This window comes from Leucoraja erinacea, chromosome 16 (genome assembly GCF_028641065.1).
Source record: "Leucoraja erinacea ecotype New England chromosome 16, Leri_hhj_1, whole genome shotgun sequence".
Classification (NCBI taxonomy): Eukaryota; Metazoa; Chordata; class Chondrichthyes; order Rajiformes; family Rajidae; genus Leucoraja; species Leucoraja erinaceus.
The window spans coordinates 12,250,006-12,270,783 of record NC_073392.1 but is presented as its reverse complement, the minus strand read 5'-3'; the positions used below and the strand labels follow the sequence as shown (position 1 = coordinate 12,270,783).

The 20,778-nt window shown below is 37.7% G+C and overlaps 1 protein-coding gene across 2 annotated transcripts in view; it reads left to right on the top strand.

Annotated features, from left to right (window-relative positions):
* Positions 1–10,955, top strand: part of LOC129704532 (contactin-4-like) — a 796,241-nt gene extending 785,286 nt beyond the window's left edge. For both annotated transcript variants that reach the window (XM_055647705.1, XM_055647704.1), the window contains one exon: positions 8,995–10,955. In XM_055647705.1, coding sequence (XP_055503680.1) covers positions 8,995–9,098 — 104 coding nt within the window. In that variant the 3' untranslated portion in view covers positions 9,099–10,955. The remainder of the gene's footprint in view (positions 1–8,994) is intronic.
* Positions 10,956–20,778: the final 9,823 nt, after the last annotated feature.

Below are 20,778 nucleotides of genomic sequence, written 5' to 3'. Positions count from 1 at the left end.
GAGCCCGTTCTACATCAACATTTTTTTAGAGAGTTAATTTTAAAAGTTTTTTAAATTGCCATCAAAATGAAATGTCTTTTTCCCCTGGTTGCAATGGCATTTTAAAGTGAATCTCAGTTTTGTTCACGCATGAATGCACAGAGGGCAAATCAGCGCAGATGATCAGTTGTGTCTTCTTGTGTCGTTCTCTGCCTATTCAGCATTCTCCTGCAGTGCAGAAGAAAGTAGGGCAACTGCAGTCAGTTAGAGGGAGACACTGGGGTCAGACAACACTGATCCTCCACTGACAGATTAGATCAGCTGGCAGATTGCTGTCTCTGCAGCTGATCAGGATGCGTGTGTGGAACCTTTTTTTTTGGATGTATATTATGCGTGCGCTGATAAGCTCTGCCGATTGTTTCAGTGTCTCATCTGGACAAGGACAACATAGATTTTGTTTTTAATTTACACCATCCCCTTCTCTGACTGAAATGAACTTGCGTTGAAAATCTCTTTTATAAATGTGAAGTTTGAGGATATGTTTTTTCCAAGGTTTACATTCAGGTTCCTTTGCCAACAGTTTATCTGCAAGGGTAATCAAAGTCAACAACTGAGAAGAAATTGTTTTATGAGCAGCTTTAACTTTTTATGTTTTCATTAAGATTTGATATTGGCTCTGATTTCTTTTTCTCAGAAACCTCTGCATGTTTCTGTCTGAATTGCAAATTCACTGATGTAACACCACAATATATTTTGGGACAAGTTGATCAAGTGACAAAGAAGGCATGTGTTATGCTTGACTTTATCAGTCAGAGCATTGAGCATAAGAGTCAGAAAGTCGTGTTGCAGGTTTACAGAACTTTGGTTAGGCCTCATTTGGAGTATTGTGTGAACTTTTGGTAGCCCCATTAGAGGAATAATTTGGAGGCTCTGGAGAGGGTACAGAAGAGGTTTACCAGGATGTTGCCTGAATTAGAAGATATTAGCAATAAGTAGAGGTTGGACAAACTTAAATTGTTTCCTCTGGAGCATAAAGTTGAGAGGAAGACCTATTGGAAGTTAAACAAATTATGGGAGCTATAGATAGAATCAACAGTCAGAACCTTTTTTCTCAATGCAAAATAGCCAAATACAAGAGGGCACGGCTATGAGAAAGTTTAAAGGAAATATGCAGGGCAAGTTTTTTTTTCCACAGAGAGGGGTGGGTGCCTGGAACATGCTGCTTGGAATAATGTTGGAAGGAAATAAAATAGTGGCATTTAAGAAGCTTATAGATACATGAATTTGCAAAGAATGGAAGGGCAGGCAGAAGGATTAGTTTAAGCAGTCTTGAGATCAACACTGACATTGCAGACTTAAGGGCCTGTTCCTGTGCTATGAGTGTAGGAAGGAACTACAGATGCTGGCCCTATGTTCTATGTAAATGCCAGCAAGTTTTTAATGGGACTATAAGAATTTCTCTGCTTAATCCCGGCCAATTTTGTGTTCCTGCATGAAGGCAGAAAACCACAGGTCTCCAGAAGTTGGAAAATGTTCATTAAACAAATCTTTGCTAAAATGAAGGAATTTATTGAATTAAATTTTCACTTAACCTAAGTTTTGTTCATGATATGAAGGGGCAGAGAACATAGTTGGAAACTATCTTTCAAACCCCGGTCAATGAAAACCAGTAACATTCAACATATGTTGATGGGGTAATTGGAATGAACTCGGTGAAATGAATAATCTGTTTAAAATAGCAGTGGGAAGGAGCCTCTTCAAGCACCTACACTCTTCCATCTGTTAATAATGGTCATTGGATGTGAATGGTCAGCTTGGACGTGTTAGTGCATCAAAACAAGTGTGGTTTGCCTTTTATTTACTGCATCCTTGTTGGGAAGAGAATGACCTCTTTCCTTTCCATCCATGGAAAATGGTACAATCTGTGAAAATAAACTGTTCAAAGCACCTCTACAGATACAAACTCTTGGACAACAAAGAATTATTTTGAAACATAACCTATTTTTGTTTACTGAGGGACATGAGCAACAACTCTAAAGCCAGTAATTTCCAGACTGCACACTGATGCTGCATCCTCATGGAGTCTTACCCTGGTGAGAACACTCACTGGACATACTTTGGGTAAGACCATTACACCAATTCATTCAATTAGAGGTGAATGGCAGGTGGGGAATAAAGTCGGGTCATTTCAATATTTTATCAATTGATTTCACTAAATATTATTTACTTTGTGAAGTTCATAAGCCCAAAGGTATATGGATAGGAGGGATATGGACCAAGCGCAGCCAGATGGGACTCATGTAGCTGGGACATGTTGGCCGGTATGGGCAAGTTGGGCCGAAGGGCCTGCTTCCACACAGCATCACTCTATGACTCTTCCGCACAGTATCACTTAATCGGAGCAGAATTAGGCCATTTGGCCCATTAAGCCTACTCTGCCATTCAATCATGGCTGGTCTTTCTCTCTCAACCCCATTCTCCTGCCTTCACCCCATAACCTCTGGCATGTACTAATCAAGAATCTATCAAGCTCTGCTTTAAAAAAAATCCACAGAAGTGTTTTTATTTGCTTTAATTTTATTTTGTTCAATTTTAACTTTGTTCAATGTTTTTAAGGGTGCAGTAACATAGCATTTAAGTTGCTGCTCTGTTATCCTGAGATCTGGAATGTAGGTCTAGAGATGTGGATTCAAATTCTTGGAGCAATTTGCCTTCGCACAGCCGATATTGCTCAGCATCAGATTCACATCTGATGATGTCAGCCTGTTGCCAGCAGGGATTTATGCATTTACAGGCAGATATTGACTGCTCGGGAATGAGCTGTGACTTGCATTTCTTTCACTTGCACTTAAATAATGAGCTATACTTCAGCAAATTGCAAAGCAGGCCACTTGACAAGCCCCCAATGGGATATTAATTTCATGCCCACCATCTCCTCAGGACTTGTGTTTTCAGCTGAAGATGATCGTATCTCTCTGTTATGTGACATTAGTTTTTGGATGCTGTGCTCACTGCCCCTGTAGTAGCTTAAGGAGCAGTAGCTTCAGGTGATTAAGGGCACCAATGTTGTCACACAGGAAAGTCCTATGTCCTGCCTCCCTCCCTCCCTCCCAAATCACCCCAAACAAAACCCCCTGGCACCACCAAATACAGCCCCTCCCCACTTCCCCCCTTTGATGTAATGACGAGTGTTCTTTAAACCTGACTTGCGTCCTGGCAGAAGATAGACACAAAATGCTAGAGTAAGTCAGCGGGACATGCAGCATCTCTGGAGAGAAGGAAAGGGTGATGTTTCAGGTCGAGGCCTTTCTTGCACCCTGGCAGTCAGCGCAGCTATTGGAAACTTGCAAGTAATGTTTACGCTTGTGCTTCAGGGTGAAAACTGCATTCTTTTTTTTAAACCAGCTTTTTCACCTTTTTTTTACAGATCACCTGATTTGACAGAAGCATTATTGGTTTAGTGCTCTAAAAAAGGTTGAACCAGTTTCTGGGCACATTTACTATTGCTGCAAAGAAGCTTTTATCATAAGCTACACATTCAGGTTATGATGGGCTTGGTTTTGAAACATTTAGTGTAAGCAGGGGGGAATGATTTTGGTGAGATCTTGAACGTGGAAGGTAAAATTGTTTATGTATCCGTGGAAATCAAGCCGTGGAAAATTGGGTAAAAAGAGATTTATACATTTGCAGATGCATAAACATTAACCTCAAACTACACACTGTACCTAAAACCTGGATTAGCTTGGGTGGAATGTCATAAACAAGGGGCACATCTGTCTCTCAAGAAACTGAATGGAACGTGTTATTTTCTGTGAATAGCAACAAACTGATAAATGTGTCGACAATTGTCCTAATAAATGGCCCAAATTGTCAAAAATGCTGATTTAAGCAGCTCTATTTGCTAAACCGATAATTGAATAATGAAGTTTAATTGTAAGCCCAGTTAATGTAAGTGATTCATTTAGTCCAAATTACATTTATGATCCAGTAACTTGGAACTTTCTATGAGTATGGTTTGCAGTTTCAGGGCTCTGCAGAATGTCTGCAGAATATGCAGTACGGTTTGATTTAGTTGCAAGGCCAAAAGATTACTCAAGGGCAGATGAAAATCCGAGATAATTTAATGAAATCCAATAAACTGTTTAAAGTAGATAAAAACAGAGATGGCATACCCCGGATAGTATATTGGTTGGAATAATAATTGATTTAATAATCCTGAGTCTATATTGCTATTTCAAAAAAATCAGAATTCAAGAATTGAAGTGCTGTTAACATTTAAATAATTGTAAAACCCAGCTAGTTCACTGATGTTATGTTTAGAAGGAATCCTTTCACCCCATAGTAAAGGGTCAGGCAAATATGTGACTGGTTTTACACCAACTTGACTAGCCTTGATTTGCTCCTAAGGCATTTGGAGATTGCCAGGAAATGCAAGTTATGGGCACATCCAGGGACTGGACTACAAGTCCTTTCAGCAGAGGGAGAGAAAAGAGGTTCTTGATGGACAAATCCTGTATTTAAAGGATAACTTTATTCCTTCAGTTTAATAGAATTATCTGCTGTGGTAAATTATTTTACCTTTTCTTCATATTCAAGTGATTGATCAAATATTCTTTCCAGATATTATTTATCGCAGGAGATGCATTTCAGTAGCAAAACTGAGGCTAAAGGTTAAGGCGATGCTCCTAAAGACCGTACAAAAAACACTCATGCAGTGTGGAGCATTTTAAATAGATCACTAGGTGGTTCCAAGATTGGTTCAAGCTTTTCAACAAGATCTCTGAGGAAGGTCCTACTGTCTATTCACTGAAAGATTTGATGGTACAAATTTACTGAGATAGTAAATGTCAGAATCTTTATTTTGTACTTTCCTGGGCCCTTTACTGAGGACCTATTTTACTGGTTTCTGGAGCTTGGTGTTCAGCCGCAAGACAGACAGCATCAGGCCTCTGTTGGTATAAAGGCCAGGCCCCAACATCCTGCATCATCTGGCAAGAAAGGGGTGGAACTTGATCAATTCTGAACAGTTGTCAAAAGTTGTATTATTGTAAACTTTTAAATGTCTCTAACATTCAGAAACAGCCTGAAGAACGTTCCCGACCCAAAAGGCCATCTATTGATTCACTGCATAGATGATGCCTAACCTACTGAGTTCCTCCAGCCATCTTGTATATTGCTCAAGGTTTCAGCATCTGCAGTTCTTTGTGTCAAAACATTATCTCACCCTGTTGCTACTTTTTCTCACCAGCTCTTAATGCTCATCTATCATGCTCGTATTTGCCTTTGTAAATTATGAAACATAAATGTCCTATTTTAATTCAGACAGTTTAATTAGTTAATGTTAAGGGACACCTCGTACAGCAGATGATTTAATCATGAAGTCTTTAGTGCACATGTTATGGTTGTCTCATTCAACCTTTCACACTCTGCCACTGGGCAATCAGAAGGCCAAGGACATTGGCACATGAATCACATTTCATATTCACTCTCCCGAGTTGGTATCCTCATTCCAAAAATTCATACTTTTTTTCAGGCTGACAAAATTCACTTGTGAAGCAGGAGGAGTTGGGTGACAGACTGCTCCCAGATAGAAACACTAATGACCTTTTGGTTAAGGGGGGGGGTTCAAAGAGTCAGCTGATCAAACTCCACAGTTCCTGGCTGAGCTTTGTCAAATATAATCTCGTGTTTTCTTACATTTATTTCTCAATGATGAAACTCTTTTTTTCTTTAAAGACTTTGGTTACCACCACCAGGATGCAGCTGAACAGAGTTGTAAATGTTTGTACACCCTTGGAATCCCTCCAGTATATATTAGGAAGTTAATTATATTGATTCATACTGTGTTCCAAGAGAAGTAATTAAAGATCTAACTATCTAAGCAAATCTGTGTGGCTGTTGCCTTGGCGAGGTGACCATTGTTCATAAACAAAAAGGTTTTCATGGGTGAATTCCATTTCCTCTGGACCCACCAAAGTTAAATTTCAGTCATCCCTATCTTCGTGTTGTATAAATATAATTCATGTGAAATACTATAGTTTACTGACACCTTTTATGTGAAGCATATTAGTCCTAAATGAGGCTCTTAGAAGTTAATCATTATTTTGTTTGAGATGAATATTTCATATTGACTTCAAAAAAACAGGAAGTAGCACACTGGGGAACCATATTTCCAAAATGTCTTAAATTGTAAAATGAGATATAGCTCATTTAAAATCTCAAGGGGTTTTGTTTAGTTTTGAGATATAGCATGGATACAGGCCATTCAGCCCTCCGAGTCGATGCTGACCATCGTTCACCCATGCACCAGTTCTATGTTAGAACACTTTTGTATCCTAAACACTAGGGGCAATTTACAGAAGTCAATTAACTTACAACCCCTTTGGAATGTGGGAGGAAACTGGAGCACCCAGAGAAAACTCATGCAGTCATAGGAAGAACGTACAAACTCCACACAGACAGCACCAAACCCGGGCCAATAATGCTGTGAGGCAGCAGCTCGACCGCTGGGCGACTGTGCCGCCCTGTCTAAAGTGTTATTGCAAAAAAATTAATTATTGATTATGCATTTAAGGTGAAAGGTCAGTGGCATTATCTGCTACAATTACTTTCTGAATTAAACAATGTCATATTTCCATGAATAGGGTTTGCCCCCTAACTATTTGTGCGTAAGTTGCTGCGCTTTGCTGCACTCGCAGTGGAGGCGCTGAGCACTGGAACCACCTAAAAAGTCAGGTGAATTTCCCTGGTCTGTTCATGCAGATCCACAGCCCAATTAGGGAGTTGTTCTGGCGTCGGGCAGATTGCTGGGTGATGATTTGGAAGCTGTAATCTGATCTCAGGATGTAGATGATGATTCAAAATTCTTCTTGGAGTTCATTCTATCAGCTGATAGATCACTAACTGATTAGATTAGTAACTGAGTCTCCTGCAGGGTTTCTCCTCTTTGTTGTGTTTGTGGAAGATAAAATCAATTCAGTAAACGAAGAAACCTATGTCAAAAAGGAAACTTTCATCTAACTTTAATGTTATAGCATGAATGTATACTGTTAACCAGCACAGGCTAAAGTTATATCTATATCTATATCTATATATATATATATATTGGCGGGACCAAGCGCAGGCTCGCTCAGTCTGCCTAAACCTACCTGATCTCCCAGTTGCTAAAAACTTTAACACCCCCTCCCTACAGCAATTTTGTGTCTAACTTCGGTTTAAACCAGCATCTGTAGTTTCTTCCTACAACCGGCTGAAGTTTATTGAACTGGAATAGATTCTTGTGTTCCATGTCAGAACAACGAGATGACACAAGAACACAACATCTCGGCTGAATACTATCTCAATTCTTGCAATCATCTGACGTTGAATAACGAAATTGGATTTCCTCTATTTGCAATGATGGAAAATAAATAATCCTGTTCTATAATAAGTGTTTCAGTTACATAATAGAGGAGATGTTGTGAATCATATATATGCTTTGGTTAAGGGAAATTTCATCTGAAAACTGTTACACCAAATAGGCAGTATGATGCTTGACATTAATCTTAAGTGACAGTAATTAGAGATCTTGGTGGGAATGTAACAAATATCATAGTTATTCAGTCAATTGAAGAATATTAATGTTATTATTTAATACTGCAATTGTAAAGCAATTTCTACCTCGATGAAGCACATATCTGAGAAGCATAAAATTGTACTGGGGACAGAAAAAATATCATGTAGAATAATAATTTAACTTGAAATGCTGAGTGAAATTTGATTCAAACATGAAGAGGGGTCTTGACTCGACACATTACCCATTCCTTTTCTCCAGAGATGCTGCCTGACCTGCTGAGTTACTCCAGCCCATTGTGTCTGTCTTTGGTTTAAACCAGCATCAGTTCCTCCGTACACATGAAATAGATCAATTTGGTAACAGATCAATTTGTGTCTGATATTGGACAATTCTGTCACACCAACAGTGCCCAAAATACAAAATGAATTATCATATTAGACAAAATTGGTTGTTGATATGGGAGAAATAGATGTAAGAAAAGCAAATGGATGACGTCCAAAATGAATTTTCATATTAGACAAAATTGGTTGTTGATATGGGAGAAATAGATGTAAGAAAAGCAAATGGATGACGTCCAAAGGGAGAATTATCCTGCTCATTTGTTATGCCCTCGTGGTCTCTGTTAAAGAGACACTGACTAATGCATAATGGTATTGTGCTTTTATGTTTCATACTGCAGTAATAAGTATTCAATATTATTACTCAATTGCTGACTAGTGGTAGATGAGTATTTTAGTCACACATTGTAATACACAATCATTTTATTTTGAGCTAGGACTAGGGAAACAAATAAAAATAAGGCCCAGCAATCTGGAGAAAGGTCTGAAAGCAGTAGATGCATCAGCTCGGAAAATGTGTCTGCAGTGAGATTGCCAATGGCATTGCTCAGAATAACATCTAGAACTGTTCATTCAATGAAGAACCAGCATTCACTGATGCTGAAGGCTACTCAGTAACATATTCACTGTAAAAGGCCAAACACTTTGCTGCTATTTTCACTCAACAATAATGTGTATTTTCTCAAATGTATTTCTTTTTAGTAAGTAGATGAACATAAGGTTGAAAAATGACGAAATAAATCTATAATGCTAGAAGAAATTATTGGTATTTATAAGAAGTCTATAGCGCAGTCTGAAAAAGGGTCACAACCCGAATTGTCACCTATCCATGTTCTCCAGAGATGCTGTCTGACTTGCTGAGTTATTCCAGCACTTTGTGTCCTTTTGTGCATTGACCGGCCTCTGCAGTTCCTTGTTTCTAAATCTGCAGTGCTCCCTGAGTCTGGTAAGATAACAATGAATATTTTTGCAATCTATTCTAACTACTCTTGAGAAAAGAATGGACTATTTACAATGCTTTCATTTTAGTGTATATTTTCCAACATTGTACAAGATTCGTACAATGTGAACTACAAATCGTTTCCGTGTTACTGACAGCTTATATTTTGGTTTTATCCACAGATCCAGACGGTGGAAAAAGTGGAGCCTCAGCATCGAACACTTGTACATTGTCAGCCTTTAGTACGATAGTGCTATCTTTGTCAGCCAGATCAGCATTATGGTGAAAACATACACTGACTTACCTGACATCCTTTAATCAGTCAAAGATCTAAAGACTTGTAATGAGTAAATCTACAAATTTTGCTATTGTGCATTTACTGACCCACCAATGTTATCTTTTCCTATAAATCTTTATGACTGTACATTTTGTCATTTCAAATTTATGTGGACAAACCAGTAATTACCAGTACAATTCATGCAACAGGTTAAATTAAGACATATGTTCTTTGCCTGAGGTTTTGTTTGGGTTTTTCAAATGCACTAAAGTCAACATCTGAAAAACATCAGACACTTGATGTTACCAAAGCGTACAATCTAATGGTTTGCATATAATGTACAGATGGCTATATTTATACATGTGAAATGTTCAGTATTTTGAAATTATTATTTAGCACAATTTTTTTAAGTATCTTGGAATGTGTTGTTGGTTTTAACATTGTAATACAATTTTCAAATTTGTCACCTGTACCAGAAATCATTGTTGCCTGTATGAAAATAGGAGATTTAACCAGATAACATTGGTGCAGTATCTATACCTTAACTGACAAAGATTTCTCTGGAATATCCAGGCGCAGTCATAACAAATGAAAAATAAAATGTATGTACTCACTTCCACATTTCACAACTATTGATGACTTCCTATGATTTGAAATGCATTATATTTTTGTTGCAGCAAGCCAACCTGGATTATCTAGTATATTCTAATGTAGTAACAAGCAATGAAGTTTAATTAAAATATAATGACGAACAAGGCTAAAATTGATTGTTAGGTATGCATTGGTCAAGTGTAATATGCAGCATATTTACAAAGTCTATAGCTGGGGGAGGGGGAGAAGTAAGACAACAGACGATAAAGGTGAAATAAATCAAATCTGTGATGTTGCATGTGAAGGTGCATTTATTTTTCTGTTAAATTAATGTACATAAGTCTTACAGTGCATATTTGTAAATATACATCAGGAGCAACATAATTTTACAATAAGCTGTTACTAGATTAGCTGTAAAGGTGAGCTGGTCAGTTTGATTACCGGATTGAATCTAAATGGTTGTTATAGTCTTTTAAAAGTTTGATCTACTTTCAGAAAAATAATTGTTTACAACTATGTTTTTTAAACTTCAAATCTGTTTTATATTTTTCATTTGTCTGTTATGACTGGCCACTGTTAATGTAGGCAGCAGTATTTACATTTAAATATTGTTTGCTTAATTCTGTAAATAGTAATTTGACAAAAATCCTTTGAAATAAACCTGCCTTGAAACAGTTTCCCCCCATTATCATCCTCTTAATAATCCCCTAGAATACTATTTTCTATCTGTCGTAAATAACAGTTTTTCACGATCCTATCTTTTTGCCAAAGGATCAAGACAAATATTAGAAGCCAAGTTTGGGAGATGTACATTTATAGTTTAGGTACAGGTTCATATTTAGAATTAGGATTGTAATATAAATGGCATTGTATGAACAAGACTCAGTTTAAATATAATGTCCGCATAGGGCTATAAATATGCACATATTTTGAACTCCCGTGGCAATGTTCACAGGTAATTTGGTTTCTGATCTTTGCCATGGCACCACTGAGGCCTAAATGTGAGACCAATTCATTCATCCCTGTCACACATTGGCTCAGACATTCCTATAAAAGTGACAGTGAAGCTAATGTACTATCTGTAACTTGCACTACTTCAGCTGAGGAGGAGGAGGTACAGAGTTGAAGTGAAAAGTTACTGATCCAGTTACAAACATGCATCAGTAGCTCTGCTGAAATGGCGTGTTGCTGTCCGGCTCATCATTGAAATGCATTGAACATTGTAAAATTGCTGCTTTTGTCGTAGTTGCAAATTAAACTTCAGAGAAATTTAAATCTTGTCCACTTTAATCTAAGTTCTCTTTTAATGACAAGATGTTAATTATTGCCAGACAACCCTCTGACTTTGAAAATCAACTGTTACAATTGTGGCCTCACTATTTCATGTTTGAATTCTTTGTAATTTTAAACACTCTTTACTTTGTCCCCTTTATGTCATATTGTTCCCCTTTCTTAATTCATGTTGTCTCTCTTTCAGTGTCTTTGCAATGAATTGGCCCATTTGAATATATTGTTCTTTTTCAGTACTTGTTCTGCTACTTTAACGCTTGTTCAATCTAATTGGATGAGGAGGTTCTTTGTGGCTTGCTTTATTTACTTGCCATTTGTACCCAGTAACTTCACCAAAGATACTGATTGTGGATATCCAGGGAATGGAGGGATATGGATTATGTGCAGGCAGATAAGAGTTGGCCATGGCATCATGTTTGGCACAGGCATTGTTGGCCAACGGGTCTGTTCTTCAGCTGTATTGTTCTAGGTTCTATGTTCCATAAAAGGACCAGTGAAAGATCTTATTAAATTTCCTCCTTTATAAATGTCTCTCCCGGTAAATTCATGGGGCCATTGGAACTGACTTCTGACAAAAGTATTGCATATCTCACAGGAATTAAAAGATGTACATGGATAGGACAAGTTTGGAGGGATATGGACCAAGTGCAGGCAGGTGGGACTAGTGTAGCTGGGACATTTTGGCCAGTGTGGGCAAGTTGGGCCGAAGGGCCTGTTTCCACACTGTCTCACTCTATGACTCTATGTAACACGTGTGAAAATTGACATTAGATTTTACATGCCTCATTTTCTAACATATTTAAGATGAAAGTAGTGTTTTTAATGTTGCTTAAATTTCTCAGTCCTATTTTAAATTTTGCTTCAACCACGCTATTGATTTATGTTACCTACTGAAGAAGGTCTGACTATATTTAATTTTTCTTCCTCCCGACCTACACCAGCCTTTCAACAAGCCACTCAGCTGGTCTCAAAATGATCCATTCCCCTAATTTCCAATGTGTACCTTTGGTCCTTGCTTCGGTTGTCATTGGTGAAGAAGCACTGTGCGGGGAAGCTCTCACTTCACTGTTTATGTCCAATTGGCAAGATATTGATCGTTTGGTAATCGGTTGTGGTAACAATTGGTCTAACCAATTGAATCTTTCATTGTAAACATATACTCTAATTACAACAGTGTGAACCCGCCACGGACCATATTAACACAGATAGTGCAACAGTTAGTTCATGATTTACATTTTAAAGGTATATCCTTTGTTAAGCGCTGTGGAAAAATAGCAGATCTCTAATTTGAATTATTTTTTTTCACGTCACAGAATTTTCATGTGTGTGATTTTTGCCTGAATATCAAAGTTTTGCAGGATTAATTGAAAATGTGTAACATAACGCATTCGTTCTCACATGTATAATAGCTCATGGAATCTTTATACTTGGAAATTGAGAGGAGCTTCTTTTGATACTGAAAAGTCAGCCACTATAACTTTGATGTGTTCAATAATTTTTTAACCTAAAATCAAGAATGTTATATACATGAAAAAATTCTGTTGCATATTCAAGAAGTCTCTAAGGTGTGTCTCTGGAACCTACAGACTAAGTCAACCTATAGAACAGTTGGTCACCTTAGAAAATCCTAAAGGAGTGATAAATGTAAAGTACAAATCATCCTTCCTCATCAATGTTTCATATATTACATGACTTTCCTTTTTAAAGAAACAGTCTGATATCATATATTTCAAATATTAATATAACCAAGCAATCATTTCATACACTGCTAATGTTACTTGAGTTGAGTAATAGATTGATCAGGCAGTGTAGGTCCATCACTCTCTCAGGACAACAAGATTATTTTCACTTCTTGTCAAAAATTGCGTGTTGACTTCTCCTTAGCAAAATCTCCTTTACGGAATACGTTGAGTACTGCAAGCTTCTCTTCTCATCCTCCAGCGACTTGGTTAAAATCAGGAAAGTTTCAAATTTTTATATGTTTTCCCTGGACCTGCATATTTCCGATCCCCTCCACATGCCCAACTCATCCCAGAGTACAATGTCTATCATGCCGGCTCCTCGCAGCTTGTATCATGATGCTGCCCCTGCCTTTACACTTTTCCCTTTCCAATTGAGTTGAGCAAGACTCTACCATGTTCTATTCATTAACATAACGTTCATTCGTCATGTTTTATTCCATTACTTTTCATGAGTTGTTCAAATTCAAATGATTTAAGCTGTGAACCATTATTGGCGAAGACTTATTCAGGAAGTCCATATGAGGCAAAGATAGATCTCAAGTCTGTTCACTGTCACAGTGCACATTCTCATTGTTTTATTTCCTAGCTACTTAGAATAACTCGCAATTAATATTATACAATTCTGGGCTTCACATCCTCACTTTTGCAAACATTGCTCTTTAGTTCCTTGCTATCAAGCATGCACCTCAGTCTTGTTGCAATTCATTGTCTGCCTCTCAGACTCTCCCAACTGATATGGTCATGCAGTGCTTAACAACTTTGTCACTTCTAATCATTGTGGTTCTTCCACATACCAGTGTGAAGTATGAGGATTCAGTGGATTCCTAACCTTAAAGAGAATCCGTTTCTGAATGTGCAGATTTACATGGGTAAGCATGGAAAGAGGAGGTGTGGTTCAGCCCACGAGCAGTGTCTAGAAGCCAGAGAGCAATGAGCAATATATGATGCCTTCCTCAATGTGGTCAACATCCTTAAAGCAATGGTCATTATTCACACCTGATATTGCACCAGGCCAACAAATGTTTTTGAGTTGCCACCACTAGAGTAAAGCTCATGGGGCTGTGTAATTCTGCCCTTGTATAAGTAAAGGCCTCTCCATTGCACATCATGCAAAGAAACATCACTGGGCCCTTGACCAACCATGAAGCCAGGCCTTGAGGATATCAGAGCAGTTGATGTGGTGAAAATGTTTCCAGTAGTTGGAGAGTCTAGGGCCAGAGGGGAGAGCCTCAGAATAAAATAAGGTATCTTTAGAATGAAGATGAGGAGAAATGTCTTTAGCCAGAGAATGGTGAATATGTGGAATTCATTTCCACAGACACCGTGGAGGCCGTCATTGGCCATTAGTAAACCGCAGATTGATAGTTCTTGATTAGTAAGGTGTCAAAGGTTACAGAGTGAAGACAGGAGAATGGGGTTGAGAGGGATAAATAGATCAGCCATGATTGAATGGGGTAGGTGACTCCATGGTCCGCATGGTCTAATTCTGCTCCTAGGTCTTATGGTCTTCTGGAGTGTCATGGATTTGAAGGAAGACTGGGAACCAATCATTAGGCAGTGAAATTGTGGTGAAATTCAGTAGAGAATTTGAGAGTGAGGATTGGCTGACAGGTGGGGTTCAATGGGCATGGATTGGTGGAGATGTGGGGGAATCAAAGGCTGGGGCAGGTCAGTAACCATTGAGGGATCTGATAGAAATGAGTCAATAGTCAGAGTAGTAGGTTGGATTAGGCTGGCAGATTGATTGCATGGAAGTGTTTTATAAGTCTCACAAACTTGCAGAGGTAGGGTTGTCACTATTTAGATGAGAAGGCCGAGAGCAGGGTAAATATATTGTTTGAAAGTACTTTGCTGAAGTGTGTCCCCATCACAGGACTCTGCAGAAGGGGACCTGCTCAGACAAGCTCCTGTAGCTCATGCACTGTGGAGGATTGCTTCTGATGGAGCAGGCTACAAGCAGTGCAGCCACATGTATAGGAAGACAAAGTGTAGAAATCACATTACTCAGAGTAAACCTAAATTTACCATTACATTTTTTCACTCAAAATTAAACAAAGTGGTGTAAAACAAATATGATGCTAAACCATGCTAACCAATCTAGTCTAGTTTCTCCCCCCCCCCCCCCCCCCCCCCCCCCCCCCCCCCCTCCTTATAATGACCTGGGTGAAGAGATGTGAATGTTGATATTAATTTATCCTAATAGATAGCTCAACCAATTTTGCTTTCCACATTCAATTAGCTAACAGCGAAATGTATATTTGATGCATTAATGGTTTTCTGCTTTTTGCCTGTGTGATCCTTGGGAGGTTGGATGCATCCAAGATACGTGACCACAATATGTAGTCATTTAATTGAAAACAGGACGTGTTATGATAATGATGTCAATGGAATTGGCTGTAACACATTCTGTAATTGGTTGGATGCCTTTATTGATCAACAATGCCACTGTTTTCCATGTTGCTAATCATTATTTATCTTTTTTCTTTATTGTGAGACTAGGAAATAATTAAAATATTGTCTGCTTCCTATTATGAAAGTCAAATATGAAGCTGGGTTTTCCATTATATTAGATGGACATTGCTATGCAGACTGCATTCCATCATTGTTTGCATCTTTTTACATTTGAACCAAAATTTCCCTGCATCTCCACAGGCAGAAACAATAATTATGTTTAAAGTTAAATACCTAAAAATGCAATAAAACAGCGTGGAGTTGTGCATGCTGTATGTGTTCTGAATGTTTATCATTTATAGCCAAACCCCACCCTCCCTAGTTAGGGCCATAAATTACGTAGGCTGTATTGTGGTTTTCCGCAATGCATCATCGGTGCATTTATGAAGAAGCGAGAGTTGAAAAAGGAAAGTTATTGTATATTTACTTAACAGATATATTCATTGAGAGTTAAATTTAAACAGTATCAGCTCCTCCATGCAAGAAGGTCTGAGATTCTTCATCAGTAAAGATTCAGGGATGTGCTTAAAAGCTCCATGATGAAATGTAACATCCACACTGTCTCCCGGGAAAATGCTGAGCCATGAAAGTGGAGAAGGGGTATTTGGGATGGCGTTGAGAAGCTCAAGCCCATGAACTGGACGCACATTGAAGTCTGTATAAGCAACGCATCAGCTCACAAACTGTCCACACACTCGCACCAGGTACCCAATGTCAAAGAGTCTGGGCTTCCCATATTGGTCTCAACACTTCAGAACCAACCAAACCACTGTGAAAGTAAGTCATCCTCAATACTCAAAGACTGTCTGAAAAGAGGATGACAATGGGGAAAAATAATAAGTAGAATCTTACCTTGGTGGAGAGAGAGTATGGAACACCTATATGAAAAAATTTGACTGGCTTCATACATGAAACATGGAAACATTGTGCACAGGTGGAGCACATAATATAGAAGAATGTTGGTGTTTAATATACAAGGGACGATAAAATATTGCTACTTCTGGTGATGGTTTGGCGAGACTACACTGGGAGTCTTACACTTAGTTTTGATCTCTTTATTCAAGGAAGGATGTGCCAAAATTGGAGACAATTTGGGAAGTGATTCCTGGGCTGAAGGGATTGTCTTATGCGGAAAGGGCAAGCTTTGGAATTTAGGGGAATGATAGGCAGGTCTCATTGAAGCATCCATGATTGTGAGATGAACTGGACAAGGCAGACAGTGAGAGAGCTGTGGGTGAATTGTGATTTACTGGAAGGGCAAGGGTTTGGCCACATAAGACAAAAATGTGGAGGAATTTCTTCCCTTCAAGCATCATGACTGCTAAGGATTCTTTATCAAAAGCAGTGGAGGCTGAGATACATATTTTAAAGGCTTAGGAAGATGAATGTTTTGACTATGAAAAAGTCACGAGTTATAAGTATTAAGCAAACAAGTGAAGTTAAGGAGAAAGAACAGATCAGCCATCATGTTATTGAATAGCAGAGTAAAATCGGGTATCCAGTGGTCTACACCAAAGAGAAACACAAGTTGCTGGAGTAACTCAGCGGGATAGGCAGCATCTCTGGATAGAAGAAATGGGTGATGTTTCGGGTCAAGACCCATTTTCAGACCGTCTTGATCCGAAATGTCACCCATTCCTTCTATCCAAAGATGCTGCCCGTCCCGCTGAGTTACTCCAGCATTTTGTGTCTATCTTCAGTTTAAACCAGCATCTGCAGTTCCTTCCTACACATCCAGTGGTCGACTCGTGTGCCGATTTCTTATGTTGGCAATGTGTTGCCCTTGCCAGCACCAGAATAGCCAAGAAGGAAAGGAAAAAATATTCCCTTATATACAGCTAGAACTAGGAACAATGCTAAATTTCACATATGTGCAACTCTTCCTGGTCACATACTGTTCTGCATTATTATTTATTGGGTCTCTACCAGAAATTAAACAAACTCTGTTCACTCTTCTCCTATTCTATATCTTCAATAGTCTGCAAGTTCTGATTTTCACAGCACTCCAGCTTGTAAGTATCGTTGATCTCATGAAAATGAAAATGCTCTGCCCTTCAGTTTAGCCTTTAATTTATTTCTTTGTAAGGTTAAAATTGCACTGGGGAATGATAGTAAAATAACTTTAACTGAAACACAGACTTCAAATAGCAATTCATTTTTATATGAAATCAATAAAAATGAACTTAAACCATTGCACCTGTTTTCTGAATTAAGCTGAAGCAAAAAAAAAACTATTTTTGGAATGGTGAGTAAGATCATCCATTATTACATTAAAAGGTCATTTAAAACAATAAACTGATAGATGATGAAATCAAATTGTACTTGGTATTACCATTATTAGAAAAACAATGTCCCTACTGAATTTTTTGTACGATGTAAGTGCTTTAATATTTGTTTTAATATGTCTCGCTAACCCTTTTTAATTTCCTGAGTTGAACCCAGATGTTTACCAAGATTCGTCCTCAATGTAGAAATTTCCAATGTTTGAAAAAACAACAAAAACTAACACCTACTATTCAGGGTTATTTATTGCGAGTATTAGCACATAATTATTCTCAATTTTCATTCTTTTAGGAGCTGTTCAGTACTTATGTCAAATTTACAGCCCAGAAACAGACCATTCATTCCAAGCGGTGTAAGCTCCACTACTTCCTTATTTCGTCCATTCAGCGTGAGGTTCTATTCCATTTTTCCTGCTGTATTTTTCTTGTAAATAGAGAAATATTGTTAATTTAATCTACCAAGTCACGATGCCCCAATTTCCCACTCATTCTTTAGGTAATGGTGTTTCTGCTAACTCACTGTTAGATTTATTGATGACAAACTTATATGTTTATGGTGACCATTTTAGGGTCATTTCACATCTGGAAAAGTAGTTCTATGAGTAATAACATTTTATTGCAGACTAGTTGAGGATATATATGAAATAAAAATCTTGAGCTGAAAGAAGTTATGAATGGCATCTTCTTTTCAATGACTTTAGTTTAACTTTGAATGCAACAATAATCATTCCCTGTTGCAATCTTGCAATACTGGGTCTGGAATTTCCTTTGTGGTTCTGCTCACTGCCAATGTCACTGGAAGTGCAGTGGGAATGCAGAGATAATTGGTAAGAATGTTACATTAAACATGGAAGCATCCATTAGATAGGCACATGGATGTGCAGGGTATGGAGGGAAGATGGACCATGTGCATGCAGATGAGCTTAGTTTAACTTGGCATCGTGGTCAGCACAGACATTGTGGGCCGAAGGGTCTGTTCCTGTGCTTTATTTTGCTACATGCCATTTTCTTAGTACTTTATATTTAAGAAGGACATTGCTGATCAAAACCCAACCAAAACAAAACGATTGGTAGAAAACAATGGCAAAGATTATATGTGCATTAATGCTTATTTTTAATGCATCTATCAGCAGTTCTTGATTGCATGTTTCCATAAAATAATGGAGTTCTTTTAACTGGTCCAAATTCCACCACCCCAGCAATCAACATCCAAACACGAATAACTGGACATCCATCTCATTACAATTGGTGGAATCTTGCAGTGCACACAATGGCATCTGCTTGTACTTCATTACTTAGGGTCATTGTCAGAATGTATTAATTGTACGTGATGTGCTGTGGGATACTTCTGGGAATATAACTTAGAAGGTGCAGTGTTTGTTTGAGCATGGGCATGTCCTCCCTGTAGCCATATGTGTTCATATTGTGATCCGAATAGGGCAGGGGAGTCATGCGGTATTCCTGCTTTGCCACAATGTAACATTGTCGCAGATAGACTGCAATATTCAGTCTGCCACTTAAAGTCCCAACATGTAAATATTGTCGTTTAAGTGTTCTGTCAAACAAATAAATCACTACCTCTTTGGATATTTATATGCTGCATCCCAATGCATTCAGGAAGACATTACATAGATTTGTCTTTCATATTTTAAACTAAAGCAGTCAAAAATGTTCATTATAATTATTTACAACTTTTTAAAATGATCATTGATGATGTCAATCATTCTTCAAGTTCAGGTCCAGTAATCATGTTACCTCTTTGGACATTATCTAGTTTAGTTTGCTTTTCGTCTCAAAGGGCAAATACAGTCAATTACGCAGATGCATAAAAAGTGGTTAACCAATATAAACATGCCAAATGGTTAATTTTTAAAACATAACAGATACTGATTAACACAAAATGTTAATCAGCAGGTCAGGCAGCATCCCATCACAGATACTGATTAACACAGGTTGCAGCAGCCCTTCAGAAGAAATCATACTCCTTTTTGAACTGAAGAAGGACATCAAATCGTGACAATACGTTTCAATCAATTTTCATAAGAGGGTTGAATCATCACAACAGAAGAGGTTGATGTTGCAAATGAAGCAGAATAATGTATTTATCAAAGATTAATGATGTGGAATTATCCTCACTAAAATAGACACAGAATGGGGATATTGAAAATGCAAATACTGAATAAAAGCCTGGAAATTGGATTTACAAATTATGCAAAAAAGTGGTTTTGCACTTATTCTAAGATGTAGTGACCTATTAAATTCCTGTACATTGTAAAATTGGACTGGGTGCTGTTTTTTTTTGTTGCATTGCTTACATTTCTCAAGCGCCATTTACTCATGCAGTAGTGCCTTAATGTACATGATGCTCATTTCTGCCTTACCAACAAAAACGGAAGCCAACGTGTGCACACTGCGATTAGTTTTTCAAAACAAGCTAATCCTACAGCAAGATATAAATTAAACGTTTCTCAGTGGGACAATCTTACTGATTTATGAGCTTTTAATTTTCTCTATATTTCACATATCGTTGCTGTGTCTTATAGTAAAGGTAGTCAAAGCCTAGCCAGTTTTTTTTCTATTTCAACCAAATATGTTGTAAACTATAACTTAAGGTATTAACAATAAAAAAATACCCAAAGTAAATTTGGGTATTAAGACCTTCAACCCTCAAGCATTTGCACCATAATTAATTTGCATACATTTTTGATTTATTTTTTGTTCAAAGATGTTTGTAGCATTATACAGGAAATGTTGTGATATTGCAAAAGTTACGCTCCAAAAATAATCCTTGCATGATAAGATGATTGCATTATGCAAACAATCATGTCTGTGGGGAAAAGATGGTTAGGGGCTGGTTTTTTACTCAAAATAACAAGTTTCTTTCACTGGATTTTCAAAAACAAAGGTCTTTGTAATAGCTATTAGTTTATTTTTATTACTGCAAGCTGAAAATACTGAAGGCTATTTGTTATTTAATAACTATCATTGCATAAGTAACAATAGAAGCAATTGTTTATCAATTCCAATGGCCATTGTGATTTTAAGAGACAATGGCGACTGATTACTGCAGGGATGATACATGGAAATAGTTTTTCCAAAGACTGTTTTTCTACTTTTCAATTTCCAAAGCAACTTAAGTAGTTTTATAGTTCCCAATCAATACCATGTTATAACCATTTCAGCCCACCTAATATAAATAATGTTAATTAATCAAACACGTTATATAACATTTGTATAATCAAAATACTTGTTATACTTCCTGCAGCTATGACCCTGCAATCTCTGCAAAGCCTTGTTGCTATTATCACCACCAGCAGATTAGATTTTAGGGAT